Raw genomic sequence first — 15859 nt, 5'->3', positions numbered from 1 at the left:
AGCGATACCTTTCCCTCATCTTAACTTGCCCTTTTTTTGTAGAAATGTCACGTATTAAGTAAAACTATATACTAAACTAAACCGTTTTTATGAAAATGTTGGAAATTTAAAATATGTGTATTCGATATTGAAATGACTAAATTAATTAAGCTAGTAACGAGCAGTAAACATTAAATTTGCAGGTCTAAACTGCAACGAATTCTGAACAGAATTAAATTAAAATAAAGCTCCACATATATACTATCATAATGAAACTTACACGTCTCACTTTGGACAGGGTTGATCCCATCCCATGTCCTCCCGTGTTGAGCCAGTTATTCTGCAGATTATTTGCACTCCCAAATGAACTTGTGCTATTTCATTCACACTTAAATTAAAATGGATTCCAATGATGTTAAACCAAGTCCGATGCACACACACACAAATCCTAATTTAACTCATATGCCAGTATTCTGATAAAATAACTCGCACCCAAACGCCAGCAGTTCAATTTTGTATCGTACGGAACGCATCCTATTGAAATCTTGACAGTCCTATAGTCCAATGTTCGTGGGCTGATCCGCATCCTGCATGGCCACGCTGTACACACGTACTACACGCGGCTGAGTCACACCACCACACACTACACTCTCCTCTTCCCACACCCCTCGAACGCTCGAAGGGAGATACACAAGCTACAACAACGTAACACGCGTGCGCGCACCCCAGCTGCCCTGACAGCCAAAGTGAAGGCCGCACCACGCACATGAAATCTGTGCAGATGGCAAATAATCAGAGGGAGGAAGAAAACTGGAAGTGAACACCCTAGCGCTTGCGTTGAGTGACAGCTGAGGCTCGACTTCCTATGTCGTAATAATTCGGGAAATATGCTTGAATTTAAACCCTAAGAAATACAATACTGAATTATGACGCAAAGGAAGTAAAACAGTGTTCAAAATTTGTTTAGAAATACTTTTTTTATTCAGACAGCAGACCACAGCAAACTGGCCACATGCTTAACATTCTTATTACCTTTCTACTTTGACAAAGTTACCTTCAAACTTCGTTTAACCACTATTTCTAAGGAAATGAAATCCAAAATAACCAAACACAAACAACATCATTAGGCATTATTGACACAAAACACGAATAACTGCTCAAAATGCAGATCAGTATTGATTGATTGAAGGACGGTGAAAAATATTACATGAAAAATATATGCTTTTATATCATTTTTGGTTAAATGTGATGTAATGATTAAATAAAGTTGTATATACTATATAATCGCCTTTCTGTCCGTGTATTTTTTAACATTAACCTGATAGGCTACTTGATTTTTTGTTGCTAATGACTGATATGTAATAGCAACTTCTGGCTCGGTGAGGAAAGCAACGGGAAACTACCTCACTCCTCATTTCCCTAGTACGCCTCTTCAGTGATGCCTAGGCCATCTATGACAGCTGATGGCAGAGCTGTTGAGGATCCAACCAGCCTTAGGGCTGAAGACTGAACATACATACATTTTGCTTTACGTCGCACCGACACAGATATGTCTTATGCCGACGATGGGATAGGAAAGGCCTAGGAATTGGAAGGAAGCGGCCGTGGCCTTAATTAAGGCACAGCCCCGGCATTTGCCTGGTGTGAAAATGGGAAACCACGTAAAACCATCTTCAGGGCTGCCGACAGTGGGGCTCGAACCCACTATCTCCCGATTACTGGATACTGGCCGCACTTAAGCGACTGCAGCTATCGAGCTCGGTACTTGATTTTTACACCGGGCAGGACAAGTAACAGCCTATGTCGGCTTCAGTTTAATTTTTGTTTGTCTGTTACAGAATTGCGGAAAACGGAAAGAACTTTGTATTTAACCCAATTGTGCCCAAATTATTTTACTTCTTCTTCTTCTTAATCGGTTTACCCTCCAGGGTTGGCTTTTCCCTCGGACTCAGCGAGGGTCCCACCTCTACCGCCTCAACGGCAGTGTCCTGGAGCGTCAGACTTTGGGTCGGGGGAAACAACTGGGGCTATGCTGAGCAGGGGCCTTATAGGGGGATGGGAAGATTGGAAGGGACAGACAAGGAAGAGGGAAGGAAGCGGCCGTGGCCTTAAGTTAGGTACCATTCCGGCATTTGCCTGGAGGATAAGTGGGAAAAACCACGAAAAACCACTTCCAGGATGGTTGAGGTGGGAATCGAACCCACCTTTACTCAGTTGACCTCCCGAGGCTGAGTTGACCCCGTTCCAGCCCTCGTACCACTTTTCAAATTTCGTGGTAGAGCCGGGAATCGAACCCCGGCCTCCGGGGGTGGCAGCTAATCACACTAACAACTACACCACAGAGGCGGACATACACCGAATATTTGCAGGTAAGGTAGGTATGTTCAATATGGACTGTTATTGACATAAATACGAACTGTAATTCTTTAATTCCTTTAGGTCCTGTATAACCACATGGGTCGTTGATGGTTGTGAGATATGCCGGAAATTTTACCAGACAATTTATTTTTTCTAATATACGTTGTATTATTCTTCTTCTACCACATTTCCCCGCACATGTGGACTTGGTCCTGTTTTACGGCCCGATGCCCTTCCTGACGCTAAGCCTATGTGGAGGGATGTAATCACTCTTGCGTGTTTATGTGGTGGTTGGTAGTGTTATGTGTTGTCTGAATATGAACACAAACACCCCGTACCCGAGACGGAAGGATTAATGAGGCGCCATTAAAATCCCCGACCCGGCCGAGAATAGAACCTAGGACCCTCTGAATCGAAGGCCTCAACGCTGACCATTCATCCAAGGAGTTGTACACTAACAACGTTGTATACAGTTACAAAATGAGTACTTTCACATCAAAAATGGTTATCGCTCCCTTCCACAAGAATATATTTTGTTCGCAGAACACGTAACTACGTAGATCATATAGACAACACTAGAGTTCAGATTTATTTCCTTTCACAAGAAGAATATCTTGTTCGCAGAAAAACTAAACAGATCACATAGCCAACACTAAAATTCAGATTCGTTCGTGGTAAATTGCGAAACAAGTATTAGAAAGAGGAAAGTTACACCTAGCATATGCTTCGAATGTTTCATTACCACAAATGTTGAATCAGCCTGGGTTGGTTACTTGTTAGGAAATGGCTATGGTGTTCTTTTCGTAACATCCATAGATTTATAAGGAATTACATCAGTACCTATTCGATAGAACTACAGGCCATAGCTGTAGTTGGAATCCAGACATTATTCATGCAGGAATCCAATGAATAGTACTTGCATCCAGGTAATCTATAGAGTGTGAAGAAGTCGTAAAACGAACTTTATCGGGATCGCGAAAGTAAAGGGAGATAGAGCATGACATTTCATATCCCCTATTTCCCAACAGAAAGAGGACGATCTACTTCTGCTTTAATATAATTCATGTCCAAATCACTGCTGTTAGCTTGTCCACATTCTGACAATGAAACAGGAGGGCCATTGAATTTGAGGGGGTTATCCGAGATGAAGCTATTGTTTACTGGTACCTAACAACACTAACTCTGCTTCAACTTGAAACGAGGCACGATTTAATCTGTGGGATGTGCACAGTCTGCGTCGCCAGAAGCTGCATCTGTTTCCCCTCCTTTATTATCTGCCAATCATATAGAAATATGCCGTTCTCGTGGTGTAGGGGTAGCGTGCGTGCCTCTTACCCGGAAGCACCGGCTTCGATTCCCGGCCAGGTCAGGGATTCTTACCTGAATCTGAGGGCTGGTTCGAGGTCCACTCGGCCTACGTGATTAGAATTGAGGAACTATCTGTCGGTGAGATAGCGGACCCGGTCTAGAAAGCCAAGAATATCGGTCGAGAGGATTCGTTGTGCTGACAACACGACACCTCGTAATCTGCAAGCCTTCGGGCTGAGCAGTTGTCTGTCGCTTAGTAGGTCAAGGCCCTTGAGGGCTGTAGTGCCATGGGGTTAGTTAGTTAATCATACACAAATATCCAATTCAGAGTCCGGGATTGTATGATTGTGATGAAACAACTACGTCAAGATCATCTAGAATTTCTGTACCCTTAGCTGTTTTACTCTGTTATGAACAAACCAATTAGCAAATACTACGCTTATGCATCCATTTATTATCACCGTTCAGCGAAAATATAAGCGAATCACAGTTTTGGGGGAACTGTCCAGCTGGTTGTTCGACCCTCATGATGTACTAATGAAAATGTAGGAGATTATGAGCAATGCACACAGCTTACAAATCCTTCATCTGTGCTACTCGAGTGTTGATTATCAAACACTGCAAAGTCGCAAATGTTAACGTGCGGTACATATATTCTTCTTTCTAGTGCAGGCAGCTGACAATCCATAGAGTTGACAAAGCAACCGTTTAATATATTAGACAGCAAAATTCGATGGGTCGAAAAACACCTACCTGGGCATAAATGGGTTATGTAGGACATGGGAGAATAGGACAGTAGCTATTAGGGTAGTTGTTTTAGACATTCAGCAGGAGGGAGGCTTCAGATAGTACCTAAACTTAAAACTCGGCCTACGGTTGGTTTTAGAGGAAAATTGTTCATGACAACATTTATTTAGATTATCACTTAAAAACCTCTTTGCACTAACTTTTTTTTTCGATCTGAGGGATCTTCATTATAGACTGTTATGCATTTCAGCGTTCAGTCAGCAAGCATCTGTGATTTTACTAAACTCCGCCACAATCCTATATTTGTAACTAACTGCCTGACCTCATTTAGTTTTATACATCTTATCTTTAAATTGTTAGAAAATGAATCCATCCATCGTCGTCTTGGTCTACCTCTACTTCTCTTTGTTTCTTTCTTTCTTAATCTAATCATCCTCCAGGGTTGGTTTCTCCATCGGACTCAGCGAGGGGTCTCACCTCTACCGCCTCAAGGGCAGTGTCCTGGAGCGTGAGATTTTGGGTCGGGTTTTACAACTGGGGAGGAAAACCAGTACCACGCCCAGGCGGCCTCACCTGCTATGCTGAACCGCGGTCTTGTGGGGGAAGGCGAAGATTGGAAGGGATAGACAAGGAAGAGGGAAGGAAGCGGTGGTGCCCATAAGTTAGGTAACATCCCGGTATTTGCGTGGAGGAGAAGTGGGAAACAAGGGAAAAACCACTTCGAGGATGGCTGAGGTGGGAATCGAAGCCCCCTCTACTCATCTGATCTCCCCCGGCTGAGTGGACCCCGTTCCAGTTCTCGTACCACTTTTCAAATTTCGTGGCAGAGCCGGGAATCGAACCCGGGCCTAAGGGGGTGGCAGCTAATCACACTAACCATTACACCACAGAGGCGGATCTCTACTTCTCTTGCAGAGTCCATAATTCTTCTAGGTAAACTATCCACCTTCATTCACCTCACATGACACCACCACCCAAGCCAGTTTATGCATAGGGCTACACTTTCATCCAACGAGTTCATTCCTAACTTAGCCTTTCTCTCTTCATTCCGAATACCCTCCTGCCATTGTTCCCACCTCTTAGTACCAGCAACCATTATCGCTACTTTCATGGCTGTTACATTTAACTTATAAATACGATATCTTGAGTCCACCCAGCTTTAACTCCCGTAAAGCAAAGTTGGTCTGAAAACAGATCAACGTAAAGCTAATTTCGTCCGGGAGCTGACTTCCTTCTTGCAGAATACTGTTAATCGCAACTGTGAGCTCACTGCATTAGATTTAATGCACCATGATTCAATCTCACTTATTACACTACCACCCTGGAAGAACACACATCCTAAATACTTGTCGAACGCACCATCCCCCGAATGCAAGCGACAGATATGTAACGAGTTTTTCATATAACTGTTTCGTTCTTCAGTATGCCGAAACTAATTTTGAATAAACAAATTATAAACTATCTGAAAAATAAACAACTTAGTTAAAATAGAATGATACGTTTCGTTCTCGAAAGAACATATCATCAGACTTATCAAATCACACACAAATATTTTTAGAAATGTATATAACTTTATGTTTATATCTGTACCGGCTGGTAGGCCTACACCTCTACGCCGCACATTTGAATTTTCCGCCTTTTAAGTATTCCTCTACAGGAGAAACTCTGAACTTTAACAACTGTATCAACTTATAAGTTTTCTCAGAAGATGTCACTACAGTAAATTTTGTGATTACGAAGTTGTCAGTACTGTGTGGAGTTCAACTTGTTTTGTTTTCTATTGATCAAGAAGTGTGGACATTCTCTGATGGATGTCTCTAGAAAAAACTAGGTAAACAAGGTAATGGCCACTTAACTTCTTTATTTCTCGCTAGCTCAGCAGTCTAAACCGCGGGGGAGGTCCGAAACCTTTACTATGTAACCTATCTTGAAACATGTAATTTGCCGTCGCTTTTGTAAAACTTCACATATCTTTAACTGTAAAACGGGGATAGAGAATGCTTTACCCTCTTGAGCTCCCCTTCATTTTGAATTTGAAGTGACTACGTTTTGTAACTGTTTCTTCCCTTCTGTAATGTCTTAACGTTTTCTCATACGAGTCATCTCCATAGTTTGGGATTAGCCCCTGTTTCTTCGGCCTAGTGCCTCTTAGGTTTTATAAAGGTTTCGTGTAGGAGTGCAAATTTACGCCTCCATTCAGTTTTGCATTTTGGGCCAATTACTTAACCTATTCTTTTCAACGAAGGCCCAATAGATTGGGTACAAGATACCCCTGTTTCATTGTAAGTTGTGCGTTGATGGCAATCATGTGTAAAAGTCTGGTATTACCTTTATAAGCTTGAAAAATTGAGAGCGGGTTAGCTCTTTTATTTGTTCTGAAGTGCCTCAGAGAGGCTTGGTATTCGAAGGTGGGAGCAAGTGCTCCATGTTATTAGGGGTTTTCTGCCCTTTGGTAAATATGTGTTTGGGAGCTGAGAGCTCAGGAAATGTAAAGTGAAGGCTTGAAGTCTAAGTTCTGTTATACCACCAAATCTTGTCGTTCCTAGACTTAAATGTTGTTACTGGTACCTGATTACTTGTTGTTATTGGTTAAAGTTGGAAATTCTATATCAAAACTGTTAAGTTTGGCTGTTTTGAAAATATAACCTTTAATGAAATTTTAATTCATTTCTCGGCTTTGTAGTTAGAGACCCATTCCAGCCCGCACCTTCCTTCACCTCTGCATTCCACGGGTAACCCCGTAACAATATCTATTTAAATCTTTACCTTATTTTTAATGCAGTCCTCACTGCTCTCCACTTCACCATAGGATCTATCCCTCAAGGGCAGTGTCCTGGAGCGTGAGAGTTTGGGTCGGGGGAATAAAACTGGGAAGGAGGACCAGTACCTCGCCCAGGCGGCCTCACGTGCTATGCTGAACAGGGGCCTTGTGAGGTGATGGGAATATTGGAAGGAATAGACAAGGATGAGGAAAGAAAACGACCGTGGCCTTAAGTTAGGTACCATCCCGGCATTTGCCTGCAGGAGAAATGAGAAACCACGGAAAACCACTTCGTGGATGGCTGTTTATTACATCACAAACAACGGCTTAACATAACTTCTCGACACTCAGTATATAAGTTCAGCGACAAATGTAGCGTGCTACAGTCTGTATACTATTCGATTAGCATATAGTGCTGTAGCAGTATTAAGGGAGCAAGAACAGGAAATGTCACATTTAGCCATGAATATTAGCTGTACCAAAAATTTGTTCACAATAAAAGTTATGCAAAATATAACTTCTACCCCTTTATATCTCATGCGTTTTACCCTACTAGGAATGATAATGGAGATATTTGTAATGTTTTCATAAATTTGAAAATTTCTTCGGAAATATTATTCCCAAAATAAGCACATAGCAAAAATTATAGAAACAATTTCCATTTTTGCTATACGAGCAACAAATATTGAGATATGCATCCGGGAGATAGTGGGTTCGAACCCCACTGTCGGCAGCCATGAAGATGGACCGGTGACGTAGAAATATTGTACGTCATGGCAACAAATTCATTTAGGATTGTGGTTGTTGTCGTGAAATGGTCCACATGGTCATTAGTAGGGCTCGGATGTTTAGGAAAAGTCATATTTTTTCTTTGTCTCTATTTTCTTGTCTGATTGGATTTCGGTGCAAACCAGGTGATTATCGTCACAATTAAGTGATTTTAATTTGTCACATAAATGCATATTTTGGCTATTTTTTGCCATAAGGTCATATTTTGAGCTATTTTAGTAGAAACGACATATTCGGTCATATTTCGGCGCTTTGACGACAGCTCTAGGTGTGCGAAATCATCTTCGACTTACCGAATGCGAACTAGTGTTTACAAACCTGCTTCTCGGTATCACTCTGTTGATATAAGTCGAATAGTGGAATAATCAACCCGCTGTACTCGGCAACCCGGTCTCCCAGGTAGAGACAGAAATAATCTGGAAAATCCCGTCCCAGCAGTGAGCTAATTACTTCTGGTAATCACCGGGCGAGTTGGCCGTGCGCGTAGAGGCGCGCGGCTGTGAGCTTGCATCCGGGAGATAGTAAGTTCGAATCCCACTATCGGCAGCCCTGAAAATGGTTTTCCGTGGTTTCCCATTTTCACACCAGGCAAATGCTGGGGCTGTACCTTAATTAAGGCCACGGCCGCTTCCCTCCAACTCCTAGGCCTTTCCTATCCCATCGTCGCCATAAGACCTATCTGTGTCGGTGCGACGTAAAGCCCCTAGCAAAAAAAAAAAAACTTCTGGTAATCGCTCACTTGTCTTTGTTCAGATATTAGAACGTCAACCTCCTTTCACTTATACAAGCGTTAGTTTACAGTAAATCGTATCCCAGCACACATTACAGTATGCCTAAGGAAAAGTCTTCTACTAGTGTTAAGTTACGAAGCTTTGTTAAGGAATTTGGAGAAGAATATTTCTGTACAGACGGTTTAGTTCTATTTTGCAAATTGTGTGAAGTGAAAGTCGTGGCTGAAAAACGTTTTAATGTGCAACAATATTGTAACACGGCGAAACACAGCAACAATGTCAAACGACAACATGTCGATAAGAAGAGGCAGCAGTTGATATTCGATAAGGCTGTTACATCTTCAACGATGGACAGATGTTCGGATTTTTCAAAGGAACTTTGTGAGATGATGGTGTCTGCAAACATTCCTCTAAACAAGGTGAACAATACCCATTTCAAGAATTTTCTGGAGAAATACACTAAAAAATCTGTTCCTACAGAATCAACACTGCGAAAAACTATTTATCGCGTTGCTATGAAGATACTCTAAATCGAATACGACACAGTGTAGCAGACAATAAGATTTGGATATCTATTGATGAGATGACGGACACTGCACGTAGATATATAGGGAATGTAATTATTGGAACACTCCGTGCTGATCGTCCTCAGAAGTTTTAGAGAGAGCAAATCATTCAACGATTGCAATTCTTTTTGATAAAGCACTAAAAATTTTGTGGAAGGATGAAATTAAGCGGGAAAACGTTATTCTCTTTGTTACCGATGCTACTCCGTACATGGTGAAAGCTGCTGAAGGCCTCAAGCTGTTTTATCCAAGAATGATTCACGTCACTTGCCTTGCGCATTCTCTGCATAGGGTAGCAGAAGAAATTCGTGGACATTTTCCTGAAGTCGACAAATTAATATCTAACGTCAATATTTTTTTTTGAAATTACCACTGCGGATTGCGACTTTCAAAGAGTTACTTGCTTCGACGCCACTCCCTCCACAGCCAGTTCTTACTACGTGGGGGACGTGGCTCGATGTTGCCACGTATTACTGCGTAAACTACTCCACTATCAAAAACATTGTTAACGGCTTCAACAAAGATGATGCCTCTTCTATCAAGATTGCCCAGGAATTGTTTTCCAACAGTTTGTCAGATAGTTTGGTATATATCAAGTCGAACTTTGGAACTATATCGAGTGAAATTACTCGTTTAGAATCTGCTGGCTTAGAAATGTTTGCAAGTATTGACGTTGTGAGAAGTGTTGAACTTTCAGTACAACAATCACATGGAACAGTTGGTGACAGTGTAAAACGGAAACTTCAAAACGTGCTTAATCGCGCCTGATGTTTTGAAGATGAATCTTGTCATACAGTTCAATTCCAGCCGCGGAGAAGAATGAAAAAAGTATGTGAGTTTGCATTATAGGCTCTGACGCCCTACCACAATGTACTGAAAGACATGTATTTAATTCGTTTCTTGGTGCTCAGTTTAAACTTTAGCACACTTGAATAATGTTAATGAAATATGGGCTTAAACGTTCCAAAATATATTTTTTAAATATATTGATTTCTAGTTTTCTCGTATGTCACACCACCAATGCAGAGTGCAAACATGGACTTTTACAATGTTGTGTGATCTGATAATCTTAGCGAATTTAGTTCACAAAAGATTGATAAGTGAATCAAGGATAATAGACTGTGAATAATTGCTGCACATGTATATTCAGAAAACTAATATTAAAGTAAGAATAAAGAATTTAGTTAACAAATATGTATCAGAGGAATTACCGTTCCGATTTATAATTTATTTTAAAATGCCCATATTTTGATTAATCATTTTCGCGTCATATTTTGTCATTTTTACGTCATATTTCGTCACTTTTGAGGTCACATTTCCTCATTTTTGAGGTCATATTTGCTTGCTTATTTGGGCTATTATTAGGTCTTAAACATCCGAGCCCTAGTCATTAGCCTCTCTTGATCAGGAAGACAATAATGTAGATGACTATTGGAATGAGAAGGAAAACGTGATGGAACGATGGGGCGGGGGATCTCCGCTAGTGGCATTACTGCGGCAATTACAAAAACCGACCTGTCAACGACAGGTGCAGAACATGAGTATACCGGGTGACCAGCTCACCCCCCTATTTTAAGAAATATGCAACTCAACGAACTCGTACATAATAGCCAACCTAAAATATTGGTACCTGATGCTATATTGTCTTAGTACAACTACACCGTCCGGCTCCATGGCTAAATGGTTATCGTGCTGGCCTTTAGACACAGGGGTCCAGGGTTCGATTCCCGGCAGGGTCGGGAATTTTAAGCACCATTGGTTAATTCCTCTGGCACGGGGGCTGGGTGTATGTGTCTCTTCATCATCATTTAATCCTCATTACGACGCGCAGGTCGCCTACGGGAATCAAATGAAAATACCTGCACCTGGCAAGCCGAACATGTCCTCGGGCACTCCCGGCACTAAAAAACCACGCCATTTCATTAGAAATACACTGATGAGTTCATGCTCGAGAATATAGATGAACAATAACATTAGTACCAATGTTATTTCAAGGACTCGAACTATAATGAATGTTTAAGACGATCGCAGTTCCGAATAACACTACCTTACGTTTGAACAGGAAGTGTCTAGTAGGACTATGGACAGATTCCATACGTTCTAGCCATACGCCACGGCTCTCCGTAGGTAGGGTGGCTGAACCACATATCGCTGCTGCTGCTGCGGTGCTAAGTTGACAGGAAATAGGTTCAATTTCCAGGCTGGTACACTTTCCTGGTACAGTCGGTGTGATATGGCCACATACTACTTGTTCCAACGAGTGAATTTCATTTGGTCCTGAATAGGACAGTTTTTATCGGATGTTGCGTAGTCAGGTTGGACTACGACACGATGGTGTGTAGGTAGATACCCTGCATATTCAGCGTAGCAAGTGCTCGAAAACCGGGCGAGTTGGCCGTGCGCGTAGAGGCGCGCGGCTGTGAGCTTGCATCCGGGAGATAGTAGGTTCGAATCCCACTATCGGCAGCCCTGAAGATGGTTTTCCGTGGTTTCCCATTTTCACACCAGGCAAATGCTGGGGCTGTACCTTAATTAAGGCCACGGCCGCTTCCTTCCAACTCCTAGGCCTTTCCTATCCCATCGTCGCCATAAGACCTATCTGTGTCGGTGCGACGTAAAGCCCCTAGCAAAAAAAAGTGCTCGAAATGTTAACCACCTTTGTTTATCAAGATTTCAGCACGGCGCTGTAAAGACATTCTTGCTGGTTGTAACATGTGAGGGGCAACAGCCTGGCATGCATCAGTGATCAGTTGCCGAAGGTGTCCAGGATTTTCAGGCTTTTGTGCATACCCTACCTGCTTTAAGCTACCCCACAGGAAGAAGTCAAGTGGCGTTAGATCGGGTGATCTGGCGGGCCAGGGTACAGGTCCTCCCATTCTTATCCGTCTATTAGGATATGACGCATGAAGATGGTTCCCGGTGACTTCTAATCCGTCCTGTCCTGTTGAAATCACATTCGTAATCGGTCGAGCAGTGGCACGTTCTCCAGCAACTGTGGGACTTCGTTTTGAAGAAAATGAAGGTAGCGTGCTCCCGTCACTTGGCTGTCGAAGAAATATGGTCCGGTTAGGTAGTCGCCCAAGATCCTACACCATACATTTACATCCCACTGCACTTGAAATGAGTCCCGTCTTAGCTAGTGGGGATTCTCCGCGCTCCAATGATGTGGCGATTCACAGTGCCATTTTTGTGAAATAGTGGTTCATCTGAAAACAAAACAATTGATGAAAAGGCTGCATCACTGGTTACACTGCGTAATGCCCACTGCTAAAATATTACTGGAGTATTGAAATCACGTCCGCGGAGCTGCTGGTGAGACTACTACAGATGCCACGGGGGAAATGGAAACCGCTCGTGATACAGGCGTTGTGAATGGAATAGATTATTTCTTATTTCTTCATAAATTAGCTATATATCATCATACTTGTCTCTGGAATACGTCGTGCGTGAATGAATAAGTGCTTTGATGTCACCTCGTAGGTGTGGATAAACACTGTGTCCCCGTTACAGTGCGGCACGATCGGCCGTTCAAAAATGTGCATAAGACTGGATTCGAACCACTACACTATCCAAATTCGATACTACAGGCGAGAGGCACATTGCCGACTCAGCCACAAAGACAACGTACATGATACCCGCTAGAGCCATAGTTTTCAGTCATAATTTACGGCGTTCATTTATCTTCCTGCCATTACAGATCATGTGGCATAACCTACTAATTCGATCGTGTTAGGGGTACATCTGTTGTCTAAACGAGCCCAACATCTAGGTCATCGGCCCTGGTACATGTGTTATTTCAGGGAGTAATACATCGTATGTTTATAGAATGCTCCATAGGATTGGGCGGGGAAATTGTTCTTAGTCGTTTTTCCTTTGCTAGTTCTACATACGGTATATTTACACTGTGCTCCAAAACTAATTCCAAAATTGTACATAATCCAATTTATTAATGGGGTCAGAGTCAATGTTGCCTATGATAATAAATTCATTTTATCACGTGACCGCATGTCGGCTCCCAATAGGCCATCGATCTAAATGGGAGAGAGCTCGGTTGAGTTTTAGGCAAATATCTGTAAACATCCAAGTGACAGGAGGTCAGAGCCAGACAAATGGTGATCTCCAGGAGAGAAGCAATGGACATAGAGCAAGCTCAGAGCGCCCGTAGGTAAATGACCCTCGTAGCGTCCACACGCAGAGAGGCGTGTTCTAATGGTACAATTTACTTAAACATCAATAAAGATTATTTCTATTGGATTTTCGAGGTGATACAAATGTTCGATTACTGACAATGAAACGAAAAAAGAACAATCATTACAATTATACTGGATGATACGTGTGTAATCCGTGGCACCAACCTCAGTGGCGTAGTCGGTTAGTTGCTCTCTTTCTATTCCCAAGATAGCCAGTTCGATACCGAATGAGGTCGGGGCACCTGAGTGTGTTTCAATGCGGAACAAATTTCAAACACCCTAGCGCTTCTTAATATCTACGCTAATTGCAGGGACGCTAAACATATAACGAGGGATGGAAGTTAAGACACCGAACGTATTAAGTCAGTTGCGTTGCGCCACGCACCTACTACGCTGGCGTAGCAGGGGGAGAGGTGATACTCCCACGTGGCGCGTCCCAGGTGCCGGATAGTGGGGTCCTAACCGGCTTGCCGGCGGACTTGAGTGAAATAAAATACCTCTCGCGGACGAGTCCCTGTGGTTAGTCCACTTATGTGAGGAACGAAATAGCGCCGCAATGTGCGAAACACCATAGATCTGTGTTACATGTGTGCATTACACTACCTGTGAATAGTACCAAAATGTGTGTAATACAACGAGTCTCCGCTACTTTTGATTAGTACCGCAACATTACACATAGCATGGTTCTACTTTCCTAGCGATAAATACCATTATGAGGGGCCGATGACCTGGATTTTGGACCCGTTTCGTCTATAAGCATAATCGATTCAGCATCGTGCTATAGAAGCAGTCCCTTGGTCAGTAATACTATTGTTTTGTGCCAGCTTCTGTGCATGTGAGGCACTGTGGGTCGGATCCACCGATCGTTTTAAATTCATATCCGTCCATCCATTCGTTCTTCGTCCTCACGCTTTGAATTCTGGTCAGTGGAGGATTTTGGACTTTAAAGTTGTCATTTCATTTCGTCTCATTTCGTACAATTAGGGGCCGATGACCTCGATATTAGGCCCCTTTAAACAACAAGCATCAATCAGTTGCGTTGCGTGTTATTCAAATCGTGTTGTTTACATTAACTCAGGGTGGTAAAGAGACTTGTACAGAGCACCGCTATGCTTGAATCAATAATGTTATTCGCTTTACATCCCACTAACTACTTTTACGGTCTTCAGAGACGCCGAGGTGCTGGAATTTAGTCCCGCAGGAGTTTTTTTACGTGCCAGTAAATCTACCGACACGAGGCTGTCGTATTTGAGCACCTTCAAATATCACCGGACTGAGCCAGGATCGAACCTGCCAAGTTGGGGTTAGAAAGCCAGCGCCTTAACCGTCTGAGCCACTCAGCCCGACTATGCTTGAATCAAAACATCTTTCAGTATAATTAAGTGTATAAAACAGAGTATGACACACATTTACGAAGTGATTTACCGCATCTCTTCTTTCTAGAGAATGGTGATACGTTGCAAATTGAACTGCTCAGTTCAACCGGCTCCTTGTCTGGTAGGTCAGCGTCAGTTCAGAGGGTGCCTGGCTCGATTCCCGGCTGGATCGGAGATTTTAACAGCGTCTGGTTAATCCCCCTGACTCGGTGATGTTTGTTTGTTCCGAAGTCCATTTCAAGAGAATCACATTATTATCCAAGCTTTACTATGTAAACTCAAGCCTTTAAACATCTGTAAACGTCCCCAAGTTCACGATTCATGTTGTTTCTAATCTATTATCAAAATGATCGAATACGGTGTTCCTTCAGCGAACTAACTTCGTGGCTATTCGCCGTACTTCGCCAAGTCTTCTACCGGTCTGAGTGGTTCAGACGGTAGAAAGCTGCCCTTTTAAGCCCAAAGTTGGTGATCACAGCTCAGTCCGGTGTTATTTGAACATACCCATATATGCCAGCCTCGTGTGGTTAAATTTATTGGCATATTAAAGAAAACCGGGCGAGTGGGCCGTGCGGTTAGGAGGGCGCGGGTGTGAGCTTGCATCCGGGAGATAGTGGGTTCGAATCCCACTCTCGGCAGCCCTGAAGATGGTTTTCCGTGGTTTCCCATTTTCACTCCAGTCAAATGCTGGGGCTATACCTTAATTAAGGCCAAGGCCGCTTCCTTCCAACTCCTAAGCCTTTCCTATCCCATCGTCGCCATAATACCTATCTGTGTTGGTGCGACGTAAAGCCACTAGCCAAAAAAAAAAACATAAAATAAAGTCTGCGGGAAAATTTGTCATTGGTTTTACGTCCCACTAACTACTTTTACGGTTTTCGGGGACGCGTGGTGCCAGAATTTTGTCACACGGGTTTACTTGTGCGTGCCAGTAAATCTGTCGACAAGAGACTGACGTATTTGAGCACCTTCAAATAGGCCTAGGAGTGGGAAGGAAGCGGCCGTGGCCTTAATTTATGTACTGCCCCAGTATGTGCCGGTGTGAAAATTGGGA

General features: G+C 42.9%; 1 protein-coding gene across 3 annotated transcripts in view; it reads right to left on the bottom strand.

Moving 5' to 3' along the window:
* Positions 1 to 15859, bottom strand: part of LOC136864423 (uncharacterized) — a 995241-nt gene that overhangs the window by 171321 nt on the left and 808061 nt on the right. Inside the window, exon 1 of one of the 3 annotated variants that reach the window (XM_067141401.2) lies at positions 260 to 605. The exons of the other annotated variants lie outside the window; for them this stretch is intronic. Within the exon in view, the coding sequence (XP_066997502.2) occupies positions 260 to 289 (30 nt within the window). The 5' untranslated portion in view covers positions 290 to 605. Of the gene's footprint in view, positions 1 to 259; positions 606 to 15859 lie in introns of those variants that run through there. 3 annotated transcript variants of the gene reach the window in all.

This window comes from Anabrus simplex, chromosome 2 (assembly GCF_040414725.1).
Source record: "Anabrus simplex isolate iqAnaSimp1 chromosome 2, ASM4041472v1, whole genome shotgun sequence".
Lineage (NCBI taxonomy): Eukaryota > Metazoa > Arthropoda > Insecta > Orthoptera > Tettigoniidae > Anabrus > Anabrus simplex.
Note: the sequence above shows the minus strand (reverse complement) of the source record. Positions and strands in the feature narration are given on the sequence as shown.